The 21588-nt window shown below is 38.6% G+C and overlaps 1 protein-coding gene across 2 annotated transcripts; it reads left to right on the top strand.

The window, feature by feature from the left end:
* Positions 1-2505: 2505 nt before the first annotated feature.
* On the top strand, positions 2506-21525 carry stat4 (signal transducer and activator of transcription 4). Of its 2 annotated transcripts, none has more exons than XM_027280449.1 (24): positions 2506-2621; positions 2711-2839; positions 4590-4725; positions 9431-9529; positions 11125-11217; positions 11315-11393; positions 11505-11590; positions 11742-11893; positions 13140-13298; positions 13622-13714; positions 13867-13926; positions 14034-14054; positions 14540-14633; positions 15501-15545; positions 15658-15741; positions 15830-15928; positions 16100-16235; positions 16848-16900; positions 17015-17109; positions 18264-18400; positions 18603-18794; positions 18907-18952; positions 19156-19261; positions 20990-21525. In XM_027280449.1, exons 2-24 carry the CDS (start codon positions 2712-2714, stop codon positions 21011-21013), a joined length of 2217 nt encoding a protein of 738 aa, XP_027136250.1. In that variant the 5' UTR covers positions 2506-2621; position 2711; the 3' UTR covers positions 21014-21525. The 2 variants fall into 2 exon arrangements, with proteins under 2 accessions (XP_027136250.1, XP_027136254.1); XM_027280453.1 differs by having other exon boundaries at positions 14543-14633.
* The last annotated feature ends 63 nt before the right edge of the window (positions 21526-21588 follow it).

The raw sequence follows: 21588 nt of genomic DNA on the forward strand, positions 1-21588 counted from the left end.
GAAGTTAATATTACAAACACATAACAGGCACACTTTATATACAAAAGGCATTAAAGAGTCAGCGCAAGATATGTATCTCTTGAGACTTTACCATAAAGAGCAGGTCGTACTCTTCATAATATTATTTACAGAGACAGTAAATTTTGTACAAACCAGAGTTAGAGATTGAACAAAGCTAGTTTTGGTGACTAAATTAGGACCAAACTAGGAAGAAAAGAACAGCTTTTGTTACTCTAAGGCCCGTCTGGAATGCAAAGGAAAATACGCCACCAAACTCTGAAGTTTGGAAGAAACATGGAGGGGAAAAAAAAATCCTCCACAAACAAAGTCCAAATCTTTGCACCTAAGTAGCATCTTGAAGTTACACTGATCAAACGCCATCAGAAATGAAGATCTGTGGGAGTAAACAAACCAAGAGAAAGACAGACGTGGAGCAGGGAGTGGGGTTTGATTGGGCAAATCCTGAGGAAGCCCAAATCCCGTGTAACCAGACATACTAAACCCACTTGGACAGAGATGGAGAAGGTGGCTCAAGACTGGATGGAGAAGAGTTGTGGATGACCTGGAGCTCCGTTAGGACAGAAAGGATAGAAAGTTTTTTGACAGCTGTAATTACTTGTCACTTTACAAATTATAAACTCTGCACACCCACACAGTTTGTCAAGAGTTTTTAACCCCTCTGGACTATAAGCCTCCTGGCATGTGTAAATTAGGTGGAGCTATGTGACTTCACCAAACTATATGCACAAAGAATGATTGCACCACCCCAATACAACAAAAAACAAACAAGTATATATCTAATAAACTAATTTCTTCGCATACTACTTTTATTATTTTGAATTCAGAGTTACACTGAGGGAAAACTCCCTTTACTTAAATAAAATGGTGGAAACTTACATACCAACTGTTGTGCCATATTTATTATCACCAAAATGATTTATTCTCGGTAAACGTCCTGTTTGTCTTAATATTGAACTGCCTTGAATTTCCTTTCACCAAGAACCTCGTGTGAACTCTCGTTTTCTGCAGGTTTATTGTGACGCACACTTTTCCATCCGTGCACCCAGAGAGAGTGACAAACCGCCAGACAAAGAAAGTGACTCATAAAACAATATTTCCATCATAATATTGTTTTATTCTCAATCACTCTCTGGTTATTGTAAAAGAAGGTTTACACAAACTGTTTTCCAGACATTTTATTAAACACCGTGGTCTGTGCTTGTTTCATTTTGAGGTGTCACATGTTGTAGAAAGAAGAAAAAACAGAAATTACAAATTGGTAACCCTTCATACATTTATTGATTTAATGTAGCTGTTTACGGGAGAGTTGATTTGTGTTACAGGTTTGATTAAAAGCACATGACATCAATTCATGTATGAATCAAGTATGACTTATGATTGTTTTTGTTTTGTCTTTGTTGAATTATATTTATAAACTATATTTATTTCATATATTTCACACATATTTACAACAATAATATTAATTAACCATAAAATATGTAGTCACGGTTTCCACAAAACATTTTACATACTTCACACATACATCAACACATAGCAATATCTCTGATGCCTAAGAAACTCTATTAAAGGTTTCCACACATTTTTACACATCTTCTGTCTTTCCTCTGCCTGTGTAAGTCACTCTCTCAAACACAATACAAGATGCCATCTCCTTTATCCATCCATGTATTGAGGGTGCATCTATTTTTCTGATAGATAAAGCATCATCCGTCTGACCTGCAGGAGTCCAAAGTTGATTAAAGTTGTTGTTTTGGACACGTAGTTACAATATTTCTGCTTGGTGACACACCCTCACTCCAACAGTCTCTGATATACAACCCCAATTCCAAAAATGTTTGGACGCTGTATAAAATGTAAATAAAAACAGAATGCAATGATTTGCAAATCTAAGAAAACTATATTTTATTCCCAATAGAACATAAACGACATATCATGTGTTGAAACTGAGACATTTTACCATTTCATGGAAAATATTAGCTCATTTTGAAATTGATGGCAGCAACACATCTCTGTTCACCATTGTGTAGCATCCCCTCATCTTTTTAACAACTGTCTGTACATGTCTGCAAAGAAAATGTCTCCGTTTCAATATGTTGTTTATGTTCTATTGGGAATCAAATATGGGTTTCTGTGATCTGCAAATCATTGCATTCTGTTTTTATTTAGATTTTACACAGTGTCCCAACTTTTTTGGAATTGAGGTTGTAGTTTGAACAACTGATTTCCACTAATTTTGGACAGTCCCATACACAATGATGCGAAGGACATCAGGGGAGAATTAATATAATATGATGAAGCAACAATAACAAATGATTTATTTCATCGGTATGAGTCATTAACTATGCATTAATTCTATGACTTGTTCTACCCTTGTTTTGTTACCGAGAAACTTACTCGTGATTCCGGTTTCTTATTACCGGTAAAATGGTGTGTGTGTGTGTGTGTGTGTGTGTGTGTCATCGGATGGGCGGGTTTGTTTCTGCAGGTATATCATGAGGTCGCTTCCTGAAACTGACAGCAGATTGAAAAACGAAAGTCAAGGAGAGAAAGAAAGTGCACGTGGTGGATGAGACTGAACAAGCAGCGCAGAAACGACTCAGGTATCAAACAGGAGAAAACTAACAAACTCAAACTGTCACAGAAAAATAATCTCATAAATGAACTTTAACTTTAACTTTTAACGCGGCAGCATGAGCCAGTGGAAACAGATTCAGCAGCTGGAGATCAGACTCCTGGAACATGTGGACTATCTGTATGATGATAACTTCCCCATGGACATCAGACAGGGTTTGGCCAGCTGGATCGAGTCCCAGGATTGGTGAGTCCTGCTCCGTACGTGTGTGTGTGTGTGTGTGTGTGTGTGTGTGTGTGTGTGTATGGAGGTTGTTCTCCACACAAATTACTTCCTAATTAGCCACAAACTAATTAATTTTGGTGGAAGCACAGACATATATCTAACAACTTGCAATTTGGGTGAACTGAGCCTTTAACTTACAGCTGTCTTGCAGAGGTCTGCAGTTGCATCCTGTTGTGAAGCTGTCAGTGGTTTTTAGTGCTGTACGTAGGCAATGCTGTGCTAGAGTATTTCCATTGTATATCTACAACACTCCAGAGGTGCATTGTACTCTTTAGTACACACCTCTCCAGCTACCAGTCCACCTTCCATATTTTGGTCCATGTGGGACTTAAACCGGCCACCCTCCGGTTCCCAATCAAAGTGTCTGCTAAATGCAATGTAATGTAAAAAGTCCCTGTGAACTGAACTACTGCCTCCCCTCTTAAGCCCCTGATAACCTCTTAAGCCTCATTTTTAGCTCTTTATAGTATATCTCTGCAAATACAAGGTCTGTTTGAATAATTTTGGGGTCATAATAAATTGGGGTCAGGGTCTTCTCTGGTTACTTTAAGAGGATGAAGTTCCTTGATGTGTTGGTAAAATTCTCCTTCTCCTTCAGCTAAACAAGCTATTTAACATTAGCTGGCATGGGTTATTTTCACAAAGCTGAAAACTGTTTTTCTTTCTTCTTCTGTGGTTCTCACAGGACAGCAACGCTAAGAACATATGATGATCTTACAGACCATGATGCATTACTGTAGATGAAACTACCCAACAGAATATGAAGTAGTTAAAATGACTTAACCTTAAACATCTACAGCAGTAATGTGTACTAGGACTTTAAATACTGTAAGTAAATGTTGCTGATAACACTTTTACTTCAGACATGTGGGACTTGTGGCGGAGTATCTCCACAGTGTGGTATTAGTACTTGTATTTAAGTCAACAATCTGAATGCTTCCACGACCACTGATGTTTTTATGAAGCCACAAAATACCTTTGTGTCAAACCTGTGAACAACAACAGTCAAGAAACAAAAGCACACAGACTTTATCTTTCACTTTAAAGATACACTAGTTTATATTGTTTATATTAACAACTGATCAAATGATTGCTTGTAGTGTGTAAATAGGTTGCTCGTAACCACAAAGAATTACCACCCAGCTCAGTAGTTCCCCTCAGCTCATTGTTTTGATTTTATAGCCCACACTGTCTGTCATCCATCCATGTCGTCCTTTGAGCCAGATATGTTTGTCATGAGTTGGTGGAGAACAAAACAGAGTTAAAGGAGAGTGAATATAGGTGGACAGAAACAGGTGTGTCTGCTGGATGTGTTTCAACACCAATACCAACTTTATACACACTTTATGTCACATCATGTGTTTTTAGCTTGTTTTGCTGCCTCAAGTGGCTTTAAATATTTCTGTGCTTTTCTTGGTAAATTTCTCTGGTGTGCTAACATGTGTTAGCACCATAAACACACATTTGCAGGTGTGTAGATGCAGAAAAATGTCAAATCATTACAGATCAACCATCTGGATTGAAAAGCATGACCTCTGTCAGCTTTTATGATCGCTGGGTAATGAAGTTATGTTTTAGCAACCACTATCTTCCACTAGTATGTGATATTACACACACAGAATTACTTTATTATGGGTCTGTTTTTTTTGTTTTATGGACATTATATCAGCCATTTTCCTCTTAATATGCTTTAACCTTGTCTGTTTTTCAGGGACACGGCAGCTAACGACGAGTCGATGGCGACTGTGCTGTTCACCAACCTGCTGTCCCAGTTGGACAGGGTGCGCTCACACGAGCAGAACTTCCTACAGAGACACAACATGAAAATGATACAGCAACAGCTACAGGTTTGTCTCCTTCCCATCATCCTTCCAGGTCCTGGTTGTGTCATATTCACAACTTGGTCCACTTTCAACACAGACCTTTCTTTTTACAGTTTGTCTGCACACTGTATGACAATGACAATATGAAAAGCACATTGATTAATATGTGACATGGTCATAAAGCACGACATAAACAATTATAGTGTGTGCTCCATGAGACAGCAGTGTATCTCGACAGACGAAAACAGAAGAAAAGAGTACACAGAGTGTGCTAGCAATGGCGTCAAAACAGTATTAGAAATCAGTTTGCTCACATGTTTTTGTTGATCATTACAAATGAAGTAGGGAGGAAGAACATGTTGAGACTTGAGAGGTGGGAGTTGGTGTCAACAAGCAGGGAAACAGAGGATACAGAGTATAAAAATATGACAGAACAGGACAAGGATTAATAATAATAATAACTTTATTTATATAGCATCTTTAAAAACAGAGTTAACAGGCAAGCACAAACAGGATACTCATGCAAAATGACAGCAGAGAGCCAAAACGAAAGAAAACAAAACAAAATTAAGTGTTAAGAATATGATCAGAATCAAAATCAGAATCAGAAATACTTAATAATAATCCCAGGGGGAAATGATGATGACAATATAAGAAATACAAGACAGTAAAGTCCATAAAAGCAAGATAATACATTCATCAAATGTTCATTTTAGGGGACAAGTCCACTTATCGGACAGAAAAACTGGTAAATAGTTTCAGACATCATCGTACACTTGTCATGTATGTATGCTGTTAAAAGTAAAAAGTAAAGTTGCTTTATAGTGTGAATTAAATTCAACCATAGACTGTCATCTAGTTAAAACATCTGTAAAAAAAGAGAAGTAATTTTGAGATCTCTGGTGCATGGTGTGCTGGAGCTGAAAGGGAAGTAAAATATATTGGCTGTACTTTCAATTTAAGAGTCACTTTGAAAGCGTAACAGCTTTCTATTTTTGTGTTGTTTTTCTGTTGCCTGAGAGAGGAAGGCCACTGTTTTCATTGTTCAGTGCCTCAAATGTCAAATGAGAGTAAACCGAGTGAAAGGCCATAATGAGAGCAGAGTTTAGTCCAGGAGCTGTGCATGATGTTTGGTTGAAGTCAGAGCACACACATGAGCCACAGCATACACATACAGTACATTCTGGAAAAGATATACCTTCGCAGAACAAACGCGTTTCAGCTCATACCACTATTTCCTGTGTGTCTGAAGGTGCGAGTGCATGTGTCAGAGTCAACATTTTCAGAGGAAGCAGTTACCCCTATGCGGTAGTCATGCATGTTTGTGGCTTGTTGTTGTTGTTATGTATTGTAAGTAAAATTGTATGTCTTTGATTCATGCACACACAAGAAAGACTGAATCTCTTTTCCCTCAGGAAAACCCCTGTGGTACACACAGAGTGACGCATTTGACATTTTTGTTGCTGGTTTTCTTTAGAAACACACTGCTGTTTTGACTGACGAGTGAGCTAATGGAAATTTCTTGGACCCCAGTTTCCTGTCAACCTTTAGAATTTAAATCCGTAGATCTAGTGGAAAATTCAACTTGGCCGCTAAGAGTTTGTGTAATGAGCATAATTAGCTCATTATCAGATAAAATAAAGAAGAAAATCAAAAATCATGGGGTGCCCCTGTAGCTCATCTGGTGGAGCATGTGCCCCAAGTATTAAAGCTGAGTCCTGAGTACCTTTGCTGCATGCCGTCCCTTCTCTCTGGTCGTGTCTAGATGGTAACCCAAGATTTGAAAACTCATTTTTTTCTGCGCATGGGAGATGTTTGCCTTCAGGGTTTCCCGCCAGAAAGCTGCTGTCTTTGTCCTGTGTGAAATCAAAACTCACTCAGCTGGCTTGTTATTTTCTAAGATTATTTTTTGAACCTTTATTTTGATAGTGACAGAAAGGTAAGGTGAGCGGGAGAGGGGATGGCATACAGCAAAAATGAATTTGATGCCACCACCATGTTTCAAATAAGTTGGGTCAGGGTCATGTTTTCCACTCTGTTCATCACATTTTTACAACACAACATACTTTTAACAACACAACATGAACGTCCAGGCACTGAGGAGACGTTGCTATAATATTTAAAGTGGAATTCGTATCCGATGTTGGATTTCAGCTGCTCAACAGTTTGAGATCTCCATTGCCGTATTTTATGTTTCATAATGCACCAAACATTTTCAATAGGTGACAATAGTGCTTTCCAAAGACATGCGCTCAACAGGTTAATTGTCTATATTGTCCGTAGATGTGAATGTGAGTGTGAATGGTTGGTTGTCTCTATGTGCCCTGTGATGACTTTGCGACTTCCTGAAGGTGTTGATCTTTAAAAACAACTTGAGTTTGTAGTTTTGGTTTTCTCCTTGTACGACTGCAAATGCTCTTTAAACTCAGCGAAACAGGAATATTTTGAAGAGTACGCGCTGGACAAGTTAACAATTGGACAAGTCAACAGTTCACAATATACATTATTGATTGAATTATACATTAATAAATTAAATTAATTACTCATTAATCAGAATCATATTATGTACCTCCTGAGCGCTCTTGGAGGTGCCTCTGACAAGAAACATCAATAAAATGAAACATTATTCCAGAATAACCCACATCAATCAAACAGTAGCTTTCAGATGTTAGAAAGACTAAACCACGCCAGTCTCCAGCACTGAACGTTATCGCTGTTACTGTAATGAAAGTGAGCGTGTAGGTGTTTGTTGATGCATCCTGGCAATGATGCTAATGCATGAAAACTTGGAGGCGAGAGAAAAAGTTTCCTCTTCCCACGGAAGAAAGTTTTGTACTTTTTTTCAGTGGGCTTTTGAATGGGCTGATGAGCAAAGCGTCACGCTGCGCTTCATGTAAATCTCATGCAGAACACGAGCAGCATCGTGTGCTGATGTAGAGACAGGAGGAGTTTGGCTGGGGGAAAGTTTGCATCATGTTTTAGATGTAATCAATGAACATGAAGCAGTCCAGTTTTTATTTGGAAATGAAATACTTTAAGCACAGGAACTTTTTATGTTTGGCTTTTCTTGATGTGTGAAACAGAAAAAATCCTCCGGGCACTCCACCGTTTTTACATACAAAGGTCAGTTTAGTCACAGGAAGAAACCACTCACCCTACGAAATGTCTTCTGTGACTCTGAACAAAGTGAAAATAATTGTAAAATGTCATCATGATATCATGATGTAACAAAAGGCAGAGTTTTGGCTCGATTCAGATTTCCAGACTTCAGTGCTCTAGCAGACTCCTGAGGGCCATCTGACCTCCACAAGAGGCCTCGAGTGGACTTTCTGAAGATTTCCAAAGAGTCCACTTGGGGTGCCGACTTCACTGATCTAATCCTCCACGATTCATTGCGATACAGGCATGATGTTATATTTTTTCCAGTTGGTGACTGTTATGGATGTGTTGCATCTATCATACACGTCACGATAGAGAAATATGAAGTTTTTATAGCAACAAGTGAAACAGGCGTGAGGTCTGTCTATCTTATAGCCTTAATGACAGTGAACACATCATGGTACATGTGACCAGAGATAGTTAAGAAAAGAGACGCCGCACTGTGTCACATGGGTTAAGGCACTGCTGACAGAGTAGGAGCCCTACAACAGGTCCCGAGTCTGATGACTCTAATAGCCCCAGAATAACTGGAGTAAATATTGGACTTGCACAAACACATATCCTCTGAACATTTTGACACTAAAAATTGTTCACACAAATCAGGAGAAAATGTATCAGTTTTAGCTTCAACACACAACACAAAAAAATGCAGATATATCTGATCTCTGTGCTTGAGCTGAGATGTTATGGGTGCACTATGGGAAATGTAGGATCCAGTGTTTTCTTTTCAGCGAGTTTGAATAAAAGTCATAACATTCACCTCTTTTATTTAACCCTCACGCATCAGTTTAATTTACTACCCGTTTAAATCATTAACGACAAAAATGTCCACTTCCAAAAAACTTTGGATTTGCAAATTACTATTTCTGCTTTTTTCAGCATGAACACTTCGGCCCTGCTCAATCATTCAATCATTTTGAGGTTTTGATGTCACTGTTGTTATTTATGAAAAAACCCCAATAACAAACAATTAGGAGTTATTTCCCATCGAGGAATCAAACTGACAATTAAAGGGTAAAATCCTCAAAAGAGAAGCTGTGCTATATGCACTAACACAGCCAAAAAGGCCAGATAAAGAGGAGAAATCTGCCCAAATGGACAAAAATGTCCATTCATTCCGGGAATAATGTATTACTCATAAATCTTCTTTATATTCAGATAGCTGTCAATCATTATTTTGTTTGTGTTATTAATAAATGAGGCTCACACCCTCCAAATGTTCTCCAAGGTGCAGAGAAACGTTATGGTTACAGGCTATAACATCCCTGGTATCTGTGCACACCTTTGGCTACCTGCCTACTTGCACTTTCATTATGTCTCACACGAGATCAGTCCAGTTGAACCTCATTTCTTTTGTCGTAGTCAACATGACAAGTCTCTGTGAGAACTAGGCGTGTTTTTTCAAGATAAACAGATAGCAAACTCACCGGAAACCTTAAACATATCTCTGCTGTTTGTTGTGGCTTTTGTACATTTCTGTTCAAACATTAAATCAATGTGTGGCATGGGTGTTTTTGTAACCTGGTTTATTCTGTGTGTGTGTGTGTGTGTGTGTGTGTGTGTCAAACAGATGAAATACACATCCAACCCCGCAATCATGGCCAAGGTTATCTCCACCTGCCTCAAGGAGGAGCGGCGTATCCTCTCCAGTGCCTGCATGCAGGAACAGGTTTGTCACATTGTCTCCATCAGAGGGGAAGTACCTCTGCTTCCTTATTAACAGCTGCTGCTGGTAAATAAGGGCTGCTACCAGGAAGATATTGTTGTGTAATGCACACTCCCACTTTTCCAACTGCTTCACCTGTCTGAATAGGGCCTTATTGCCAGGAAACAGTATGGCACAGTTTCTTACAGTAATTGTTTTTTAAGCGTTCCAATAACTATTACTAAGATGTAGTAGGCTGCTGTAGAAGGGATGCTGTAAGATAAATAGTCAGAAATCACACCTGAGAAAGAGCACAATTAGTCGTTAAAGACACTGTGAGTTAGTCGGTTTATACTTTTACATAAAAAAAGTAAAGAGCGTATATTCCTACACAAAATAATCCACAAATTTACCTTAAATCATAAATTGTAAATCACACTAGCTCAGAACGCAGCAGCTCGGCTTCTAACCGTTTTTTAGACGACATTGCGTCACTCCAATCTCTGTTGGCTTCCTGTGTGCTTTTAGAATTGATTTTAAGATTTTACTGATCACTTTTAAAGCTTTTTTGGAGTTCGGCCCCTCACTACATTGCCAGCATGTTAACTCCATATGAGCCAGTTTGTGCCTTACATCCTCTGGCGGGTTACTTCTGCTGCGAGGCTCAAATCTAGTGGTGAGCTGCATCAGGACCTTCTCGACTTTGGATCAACCTGCCTGAGGAGATAAGGCTCGCTGAATGAGTGAACTCTGTTAATTCACTTCTTTAAACTCATTTTTACAGACTTTTGTGATGTCATCTTTTTTTAATCAATCAATCAGACGTTTGTTTGTGTAACACTTGTCATACAAAATATGTAACACAAAGTGCTTCACACAAAAAACACCCCAACATATGTTAATACCTCTTATTAATGTTCTTCTTTCATTTCTAAGATTTTGGCCTCAGTTTTATTGTTTTTATTGCTCTGCCTGTTTCCTTAACTTGTTTGCCCTCTGTCCGCTCTGTAAAGCACTTGGTAAACCTTGTTTTTAAAGGTGCTATATAAATAACGTTGTTATTATTACATTCAACATTTCTTTATTAAGAGTGGACCATGTGACTACTTGTATGTGAAAGTCACATGAAACTAACGTGAATTATCACCTGACTGTTCATTTTGGTTTTACTCTCGCTGCTCTTATGGTCACATTTTTGGCTACAGTATGCAGCTGTTGTACACATGCATTTGTTATGACTATATTATAATCAACTAATAATCTTCTCTTCCCAGTGGTCCAAAACACCTGTGGTACAAACACTAACACTCCCCTGGAGCTCTGAGCTCACAGTCCAGACAGCCCGACTTATAAACTGAGCTAACGTTGTATAACAGCAGCTATAGTTTGCAGCATTACTTTAAAGTCCATCCAGGAGGATAACAGAGGGAAAACTGAAAACATTTTCTCCATGAAATATGATCCAGTTTCACCAAAATCAGCAAAATCTTTGGTGGTGTTTGACTTAGTGCCATAAATGAACAAAGCACAAAGTTACATAGTGTGAGAACGGATGTACAAGGAGAAGAGAAATTTTAACTAAAGTAAAAATGAACTAAAAATAACATTTTGTCCAACAGGGTCCACTGGAGAAGTCACTGCAGAATTCTGTGGCCTTTGAGAGGCAGAAAAACATGGACAACAGAGTTGGGATCATCAGGAACAGCGTGCAGGTAACTGAAACACACAGACGTCTCAGAGGAATATCGAAACAAAAACATTATGACTACATGTCATGCTATGAAATTAACTTTAAAAACCTTTGTCTAGCTGATGGACCAGGCTGTGAAATACATCGAAGACATGCAGGATGACTTTGATTTCCGCTACAAGACCCTACAGTCTCGAGGTGAGCCCTGTTATAACACACATTATTTCTATTTCCTGTGCAAAACACTGCAACACCCAAGAACATATTCAAAACTATATAGTGGTGATTTTGTGTGTGCATGTGTGTCAGATTCGACAGATAGAAACTCTGAGATGATGAAACAGGAAGTAACCAGACTGCAGGATATGCTCAACGGGCTCGACTTTAAAAGGAAGGTATGCATTTGTATCATGATGCAAAGATCTGACGTGAGGGACGAGAGTGTCTTACCACAATGTCTCACCTCATGAGTTCACAAATAAATAAAAACTGTCATATAATTTATAATTCATTAACAACCTCAGCTGTTTTTCTCATCTTTCTCAGGAGATCCTGTCAAAGATGGACGTTGTGGTGAAGGAGATTGACGACCTGGTGACCTCTCAGCTCAACCCTGAGCTACAGGACTGGAAGCGAAGGCAGCAGATCGCAGCTATCGGAGGTCCGCTGCTCACCGGCTTGGACCAGCTGCAGAGTTGGTAAAGAGCTGCTGTTTACCGAAATCATTTCTTTCATGCTGAAGCCGAGATAAATCCCATTACATTACCAATCTGCAGTGGTGGAAGATATTTTACCACAGGTTAAGTCGGCCTGTCACGATGATCACACTGACCTTTGTAAGTAAAATCAGTTAACACAAAGCTGGACCTGAAAGTGTGCTGCATCTAGGGTTCAATCTGAGTAAAAATATCACCTTTATCAGAATAAACTGGCTCTTCTGATTAGAAATGTAATTTCTTTTGAAAGAAATTACTCTTTAATTTGTCAGGAAGCCTACAGTCCAATTACTTACTGGAGTATTCAGACTTTTTCTTGCAAATGTCCCTCTTCCCTTTTTAAGTCAGCCAAAGATGCTCAGCTGGGAGGATGCATCACTTTCTGTTTCTCATCACATTCTCATTTGTTGTAATTTATAAGGACACTTTTCTGTTGTTCTCGTCCTCGACTTGGTGACATTCAATAGTTCAATCAACATAAGATTGCGTTCTTTTCCAGCAGCTCTGAAAAAACAGTTGCTTTAATTTAGTTTTTATTGTTAAGTAAGTCACAAAGAGCTTACTGTAGGTATGTTTTTAGCTAGATAGGGATCTTTATTTTTTATGTAGCACCACCATCAGGTTGAGTTTTGTGGTACTGATGAAATGTCTCCACTGAAAGTATCGTATTTTTTTATTTTTAAGTATCATAACTTTTTTCCCCTTCGGAATGAATCGTAATGACTTTGGTGATCCCTTAACTTTAATTCGTCCACTACTTTAATTTATGATCAAATACCTTATAAAAACTTACAACACTTATGATCAAAAACTAGTGAGTCAAAAACTTTGCTAACAGCCAAACATAAAGTAAATGCAACAACACAAGACACAAACAGCTAATATTACTTACTAGTCCAAAAGCAAGAAGCCCAGCTTTTCATGAAGCACTCATCAACGACTAAAAGTCCCAGTCCTGTCTGGTGGCCTCTTGGCCTCTCGGTTACTTTCTCATTTTCTCTAGTAGCTCCTCCGTCATCGTCCCCTTTGATTTTTCCCCCCTGTCATCATGTCCATAGAGACTGCTGAGCCTGGTTACATTGCTCACTTGCCCAGCTCCTGTGCCAGCATGACACTGGTTCTATAATTTGTTATGCTTGAGGAAACTCAAGCATGACAAATTATTTTAAAGTCATGTATATAAAATAACCATGGAGTCTCCCCTTTTCTCTCACTTGTCTCCTCTCAGGTTTACTCTGATAGCCCAGAGTCTCTTCCAGATCAAGCGTCAGTTGGACAAACTGGGAGAGCTGGTCGTGAAGGTCACCTACGAATGTGACCCAATCCCCCTGCAGAAACCTCAGCTGGAGGAGCGGGTCAAATACCTCATCTACCACCTCATCAAGAGGTACTCAATGAGAAGAAAGTACAACATGACGCAGGTTTTAATCATGCCTACTGCACTCCGAGGTGCAACACTTTTATTAAGGACTTCTAGTTTTACATGTTTGTATCGGTTAAGTTGTGTTGCACGAGTTTTTTGACACGTACAGTACAGATGGAAGACTGAGAGTGCTGACACTTATAAATGACTTCCTCGTGTGCTCACAGCGCCAACAACACAATATAGTATGGCCCTGAATACAACCAACTTCTACAAGAAAGAGCTATATAGTGATGTGAACATGGTGGAAATGGTGTAAAATCATACAAGGTGTGGTTTGTTCTCAGCTCGTTTGTGGTGGAGAAGCAGCCATGCATGCCCACACATCCACAGAAACCCCTCATCATCAAGACAGGAGTGCAATTCACCACAAAAGTCAGGTATTATCACGTGATATAATGTGTTTTCACGATTTCATTCCTGTTTAAATCTCAGTTAAATCATTTTATTTGGTTTTATTTATTATTGGATGACGAAAGAATTGTAGTAATGTTGAGGCGAGAATTTAATTAAACCTTTTTTACTCTTCCAGACTCCTGGTTAAACTTCCAGAGGTGGATTATCAGCTCAAAGTGAAAACAACATTTGACAAGTGGGATTTCTATGTTTAAGTTACAATATATGTAAAAGTCATATTCTTCAGATACATTTGTCTGACTGCTAAACTTCCTACATGTGTGTGTTTTTGTGTGTCTCTAGGGACCTCCCCCCTGGCAGAGTGTGAGTACAAACAACCTCAGTACAGGAAGTTCTGCTGATGTTTAATTTTAGCACTAATAAAAGTTAGCACATTAGAAGAACAGTTTTAGACATACTGCAGTCAGTACTGTGAACATGCACACGTTTATGTTTGAAGACATGGTTTAATTTCAAAACACGACCAATTTAGAAGAAAGTATACCCTTTTTTACCTGTGATTAAAGCATTGCAGTGAAACTTTGTTTTTCTGGGATTATCTTTGTTTAAATTTCCTTTAAAATATTTTTATATAATATATATATAATATCCCGGACCACAAGTTGCTCAGATTCTCCCGCTGAGGTTCAATCAAGTTGTTACAGTAATCTGAAAACAAGTTGTTTTCCTTCATAGTTAAAGTATTCAGAAGAATTCATTCACATTTAATCTAAAACAAACAGTCAGCATAGATATGAATTTGACAAATCCATGAGGCCTCTTTTTTTTACCGTCTTTTTTCACCTCAGAAGTCGTCAGTTTTTCATCCTGACCAACAACACTAAAGTTATGGACATTGAGGACTATTCAAACGGCTGCCTGTCGGTGGAGTTCAGACACCTGGTAAGACAGCTGTTGAATTTCTTCATCGGTTTTTGGTTTGAATTTGTTGATTTCGAGTCAACTGCAGCACTGGAATGTAACTAACTGTATTTCTATTTTTTCATATTTTTACTCCACCATTATTTATTTGATAACTTTCATTACTTTGTGTTATTTATATAAAATATCATCAACAAATAAAATATGATATATTATTATAGTTCAAGTCCCAGCAGTACAAAGTAATTACAATCAGCTCCACCGTTACCAGCAGCAACATTAGTGATGCTTACATCAATAATATTGACTCAGGAGACGGAGCAGTCATTCACTAATCAGAAGTGAATGACTGAACTCAAAATCCTGAAGGCTGAAGGCTATGCCGTTGGTGTGTGAATGAATAAGCTCCTCTCTCCAGTTGGCTTCTTGGTAGCCAATAACATCAGCATGAATGTCTGAATTAATGGGTGAATGTGAAATGTAGTGTAAAAGCATCCTGAGTGGTCAGAATGCATTATATAAGTACAGTTCATTTACCATTTACCATCCACAGCATTAGGTATTTGCCGTTTGGTCTTGATGAGTGACATCCCTGCCATCTGACCTCGGTCAGCATAGTAATGATCAGAGTCGTGCCTTTCCTAAACACAAGCATTCATCTGCTCTGTATCTCAAGGAGAAGTCAGTGTCTGCATAACAATGGAAGATTGAACATTATCCTTTACCCTACACTGACCTATAACCCCATATGTGGCATGCTAGAATAGAAAATTCCTTCACAGGATGCAGGAGTAAATGTACACTGTGGTATTGCTACTTTTACTTAAGTAAAAGATCCGAGTACTTCTTCCACTACTGGCCAGCTGACATTAAATTTGTGTCTTACAGCAACTCAAAGAAAAGAAATATATCAACGGCACAAAGGGGAACGAGGTAAGAAATGCAGATGCACCTAGGGTACTGTCATTTTATTTTCTGAATGAAAATAAGTAATGTATTAACGTGCATTATTTTATTATCTGAAATGGATCTGTGTGTTTTGCAGGGTCTACTCTCTGTGACAGAGGAACTTCACTCTCTCAGTTTTGAGGCTTGCTTCACGGTGCAGGGTCTCACCATCGATCTGGAGGTCAGAGCCAGGATACAGTAGATTTTCCTCGATGTCACGCTGTGTGTTGTCTGCTCCTTTTGCTTATTGTGTATGTGAACTCTTCCAGACATGTTCTCTGCCACTGGTGGTCATTTCCAACGTGAGCCAACTGCCCGGAGGCTGGGCGTCTGTCATGTGGTATAACCTTCTGACAGATGAGCCGAGGGTGAGCTAACACTCACACGACATTACAAAACAATACTGCACCGTGCAATACAATACTTAAAGATTGTCTTAGAGGATGTTTTTTGGAGTACAGTTGAACTGTAGCACATTATGTAAGAGGTGTTCAAAAACATCCTCTTCCTTCTTCTCACCATTTTCTTATAATCCACAGAACTTGGCGTTCTTTGGTAACCCACCTCGGGCTACATGGAGTCAGCTCTCTGAGGTCCTCAGCTGGCAGTTCTCCACCTTTGCTGGTCAAGGCCTCAACAAAGAGCAGCTCACCATGCTGGGAGAAAAGCTTCTTGGTATGTTTGCCCATTTCAAAATACATGGGGTGATTGAAACACAAGAAAACACATGGCTGAGTATTCGAATCTTTTACTTAAGTAAAGGTTCTGGATTCAAATTCTGTATGTAAATATTATCAGCTACATTTATCAGATGTAAAAGTCCTGCAGAAAAACAGTCAGTGTTTTATTACTGAATATGGTGTTACTGGATCAATGTTACTGCTGCAATAATGTGTATGTTTCATTTTACTGCTGTAAATGTTTAAAGTTGAGCCCATTTTAAATACTTTATATACTGTTTGGTTGTTTACTTTACAGCCATACATCATATTCTGTAAAATCTTCATTTGTTTGTTGTGAGAACTGCATATTCCTAAAAAGTCAACTTTGTGACAGTGCAGTTTTCAGCTAATCCAACAAGGGTTTTTATTAATAAAAATAGCTTATGTAGCTTCTTGATGTCGGAGAATTTTCTCAACCAATAAAATAACAATTCAATTCAGTTCAGTTTTATTTATATAGCGCCAAATCATAACAAAACACATATAACACTTTCCATACAGATTAGGTCTAGAGCATACTCTTTCAACATAAATGACTGATGTTATTTACTACATATCTTTGTAGGTCAGCATGCCTCCTGCAGTGACTATCAGGTGTCCTGGTCAAAGTTCTCTAAAGTAAGTATCTCATCTCCAGTATGATTGTGCCATCTAGTGGCCAAAGCATGTTCTGTCCATTACATGTTTAAAAGTACTCACTGAAACTTTTCCATGTATCACACATTCTTCAAGGAGAATATTGCAGGAAAGCCATTCAGTTTCTGGATGTGGTTGGACTCCATCCTGGAGCTCATCAAGAAGCACTTGCAGCCAGTCTGGAATGAGAAGTAAGCCCACCTGACAGTCCGCCCACTCAAGCTGTCCTGATAGATCTCTGCTATTATTGAATGTTACAGGGTTAGGTAGTAATGGATTGCATGTAATCAGGGTTACGTAATCAGATTATTAAAAAAAAGGAACTATAATCAGCCCAGATTACATTTGAAAAATTAGATTTAAGTTATATTATCATGGATTTTTGGCAGTTTTAAACTTATCATCCTTTATCTCATGAGAACCAGTGCTGTATTAACTCATGAAAAGTGCATCTGGTGGGACATACAGAGTTTCTTGACAAGTACTTTACTTTGTGGTAGACCTAAAAGGTGAAAAAATAATGGTGTTGAGTCAAAATGGAAGGTTCAAGCAGCAGTCCCATCAAAACAGCCTTCCATTCATGGCAATTTCTGACCTATCGCTTTTACTTTTGAAATGTTAAAAACCCAAGAACATCTAAAAAGTACACAAAAGAAACAGCATCCCGCATGTTGTAGAAGGCACACAGTACAACCAAGGTTTGTTTTTGTAACAGTAACTTTATTTGACCAACTGTAAATGCTCAATATGCAAAATGTATTTTATGTATATTGACTTTTAAAAAAAAAAGATGTTTAGATGTTTTTTTGTTTGTTTGTTTAAAATGCAATCCTAAAATACGATGAATGAATACAATGAAATCCGACAGTTTTCATATTAGATTACATTTTTTTTGTAATCCAGTAGATTACATTACTGATTACAAAAATTGGGCATTGAGGCTGGATTCACTCTCGTACATCTCAACCATAGACAGTATAAAAAATGGACGTACTCTCCGTGACATCACCCACAGGTTTCTGAAGAGCCGTTGTGAAGTTCAGTGTGTGGTGGCTCTCCTTTGGCAAGATCTTTTGATACCTATGAAGAGATCAAATTTACAAAACAAGGACAATAAGACGCTGTAGAGAACGCAACAAAACAAGAATTCTTAAAAAGAGAACACAAGCTATGCAGAGCATCAAAACATCAGTACAATACAGCAACAACCGGTTCAACATGCAAGCAACACAAAGCAACAAAACACAGCCAAGCAATGCTGATGAAGGAGAAGGTTAAAATGTGATTAAAGAAGCAAATCAGACATTAAGTTCTCCTCTTTTATCACTACCACCCACCCATGCAGCTACATCATGGGCTTTGTGAGTAAAGAGATGGAGCGCACTCTGCTGAAGGACAGAGAGCCGGGTACCTTCCTGTTACGCTTCAGTGAGAGCCACCTCGGAGGAATCACCTTCACCTGGGTGGAGCACAAGGACAATGGTGAGTTCTCTTTACATTTCCATTACAGTACAGACGTATACTAAACTGCTGATGTTTTACACTTCCAGACAGTTAATGAGAAAGTTTTATGGACACCATCATAGGATATATTCTTCGACATATGATTCGTCCAGGATCAAGTCAAGTTTTATATTTCACACAGGACTGGGGGTTGATCTTAAACTGTACTTTGCTCCAACAGGAGATGTGAAGTTCAACTCTGTGGAGCCTTACACTAAAAACCGGCTTAGCGCTCTCCCGTTTGCCGACATCATACGAGACTACAAAGTGATCTCCGATGGGGTCGTCCCAGAGAACCCGCTCAAGTTCCTCTACCCCGACATCCCTAAAGACGAGGCCTTCGGACGGCTTTACAACAGCCAGCCAAGCAAAGGTAAGTACAATACAATTTCATCATTTAGAGTTTTCTGTGCTTGTTTTGGATCTTTGTTGGCTGACTAGATTGTAGCTACAACACTAATCTTTCTTGTATCTTAAATTTACAGTCCATCCATACATACCGTCCACTCTGATCCCCATCTCAGAACTACGGTGAGTTTATTTGAAGACTGCTACTCAACTTATTGTCTTTTTCATTTTACCCTGACATTTAATTATTGGACTAAAGATTATGTCGGCATATTGAGACAGACCGAAAATGATCTAGAAAGTACTATATAACATTTGAATGACTTATGTCTGGTTTTCCACTGATGAGAGTCCCTTCACATATCTCTCTTTCTCTGTTATCTCAGCTCTAATTCAACCAGCACGCCACCGTCTTGTCAGTCTCCTGAGCCACCAATGACTCCCGGAGAGTTTGATATGCTCAGTGAGCACCTATGCTTTGACATCGACACCGTAAGTTTGCATGCATTGGTATTTGGTGGACTGTACTCTTCTTATTGTTAAAAAAAAGCCATAAAAAGACCCAAACCAACAATGAATTGATCCTACTAACAATGGACTAAATGATTTGCCTCATTCCTTTAGTGCCATAGAACTCCAAAAACTATTAAAAATACATCAATGACCCACACGGCACTGGGTGAATGTTCCTTTATTAATAAAAACACAGTCACTGAATCTACATTTTGACTCAATTCTACATACACCGCCCTGCTCCTATAGCTTCACATTCAGCTTTCTCCGTCATCCTCTTGGGGCTCTTTACCCCTGCCCACTAGCTATGTCTATAGAAGCTCTTGTCCAGTTACATTGACTACTTGCCCGGTTCTGGTTCTGGCATGACACTGGGCTTGAAATCTTCCTGGCGGTCCAAAGCTCCTGTGCTACCAGAATAAACACCAACACTCCCATTGCTCTTTGAGGAACCACTCCCATGCAGTAACATGACAAGGGGTAACTGAGCGGGGATAACATTAGCTAACAGCAGGCACAGCTTGCAGCAGTTTACTTTACTATCCAGGAAACTCACAGAGAGTTAAGCTGGAGGACATCAGGGCAGGACATGGGAAGCAATTCACCGACACAAAATAAGGATCTTGAGTCAATCAATTGGTCCTTAAAGGTTTTGTCATTTTATTCTTGCAAGAGGAACAGTTCTACAAATGCACAAGACAGTCTGCAGAAAATGTTCAGGGTGGGGCAGTGATTCTTATACACTTCTAAGGAGTATTCGTCATTATTATGATTTACTGATCTAACTGTAGCAGGTGGCTACAATGGAATGTGTTCATCACTATCAAACCTCACTAACAAGCTCCGCTGGACCGTGAGAGCCAAGGTCAAGTTTATGCATCAAAAAACTACTTCTACAAAGAACTTTCATAAATGAGAGAAAGATTTCTAAGTGCAAGGTACTGAGTGAAACCAAACAAGACTATAAGTCACACAGTGTTATACGTAAAAAACTTTTTCGAATATTACTGAGATCAAACATGGCTATATATGGTTATAAAAGAACACACAATCATGTAATATAAATTTTACATTACACCAGAAAACATTTTCTCCATAAATATAATCCAGTTTCACCAAAAATAAGTGAAATTAGATATTGGTGTGTGACATACTGCCGTAAAAAACATTACGTACTTCTTGCAGATGATCATACTCGAAGCACAAAGTGCAGAAACAGACATACAGGGATAGGGAATGACAGAGACACCGTTTACCTGATTACACGTCAATGTAACATCATAATGATAGAAAGGTACTGTAAGGTAGAAAAGTTACATGATGTTGCTTTAAAGTTGAACTTCTTCAACAGGAACCACAGGCAAGATTGGCAATGTAAACAAATGTAAAGAGACGGACTAACACATTGTTGGTTGTTGGTTTTGGTCTTTTTTATGGAATTTGTTGGCCATAAGAAAAAAATATAGAAGAACACTTGCCTCATCCGTCTGTTGTGTTTGCTGTTGTCTTAAAACGGCTTCAGAAAAACTTTGGATAAGACGCATGAACTAAGTCATCATGTTAATGAAAAAATTACCAGAGAACAACAGCATAGTTTACACAGCACAGCTTGACTTTTTGTGCTAATACTGTAGTGTCTGCTGCTTTTTTCTTCTTCTTTTATAGATATAGTCTTCTCCTGCTGATGTTGTCCTTTTTGTTTTACAGATGAGTTCTCCATATTCAGATTAAAGCAACATGCTCGTTGCTCAGAGGCCCCATGGATCGTTCCCAACAGAGATTTCATCACTAGTCTCTGAGCTATATCTTGATTATAATGAAACTGAGTCTGTTGTGTTTAAAAGGGTTTTTGTGGCGTCATTATGTTTATTGTTTTTTCATAATTGTTTTAAAAAGTAATTTGTCTGTTTTTATTGTTGGATTTGAGTCAGTTATAACTACTGACTGTGAGGCCTGTATTGTACATAATCAGTTTAAACATGTTTATTTAGACTGCAAGGTTTGCAGACATTAGCTTGCTACTTCATTTCTGCATCTGTCTCTTTGGCCTAATAGTTACCGGAAACATTTATACATGGTATATACATTTATATATACACACACACACACACACACAAACACACACCATCCATTCAAACATCTGCCATTCATCTGCCACTCATAGCCCCTGAGGTATATCAAGATCTATAGACAGTATTGGGTGACATTTTCAATGCAAATAAAATTCATTTTGTATATTCTGTGATTATTTATTCATTTTTCTGTGTTGAAATTGTTTGTTGTTGTTGTTAGCATGGTTGTTAGTC

The sequence above is a fragment of the Larimichthys crocea genome, chromosome I, assembly GCF_000972845.2.
Source record: "Larimichthys crocea isolate SSNF chromosome I, L_crocea_2.0, whole genome shotgun sequence".
Taxonomy (NCBI): Eukaryota; Metazoa; Chordata; class Actinopteri; family Sciaenidae; genus Larimichthys; species Larimichthys crocea.

What these genes read in the sequence shown, in the direction of transcription:
- stat4 (XM_027280449.1), top strand. Translation starts at nt 2,712, where the DNA reads ATGAGCCAGTGGAAACAGATTCAGCAGCTGGAGATCAGACTCCTGGAA. An exon ending in TGGATCGAGTCCCAGGATTG is followed by an intron (nt 2,840 to 4,589) that starts GTGAGTCCTGCT and finishes TCTGTTTTTCAG; the next exon opens with GGACACGGCAGCTAACGACG. An exon ending in ATCTACCACCTCATCAAGAG is followed by an intron (nt 13,299 to 13,621) that starts GTACTCAATGAG and finishes GTTTGTTCTCAG; the next exon opens with CTCGTTTGTGGTGGAGAAGC.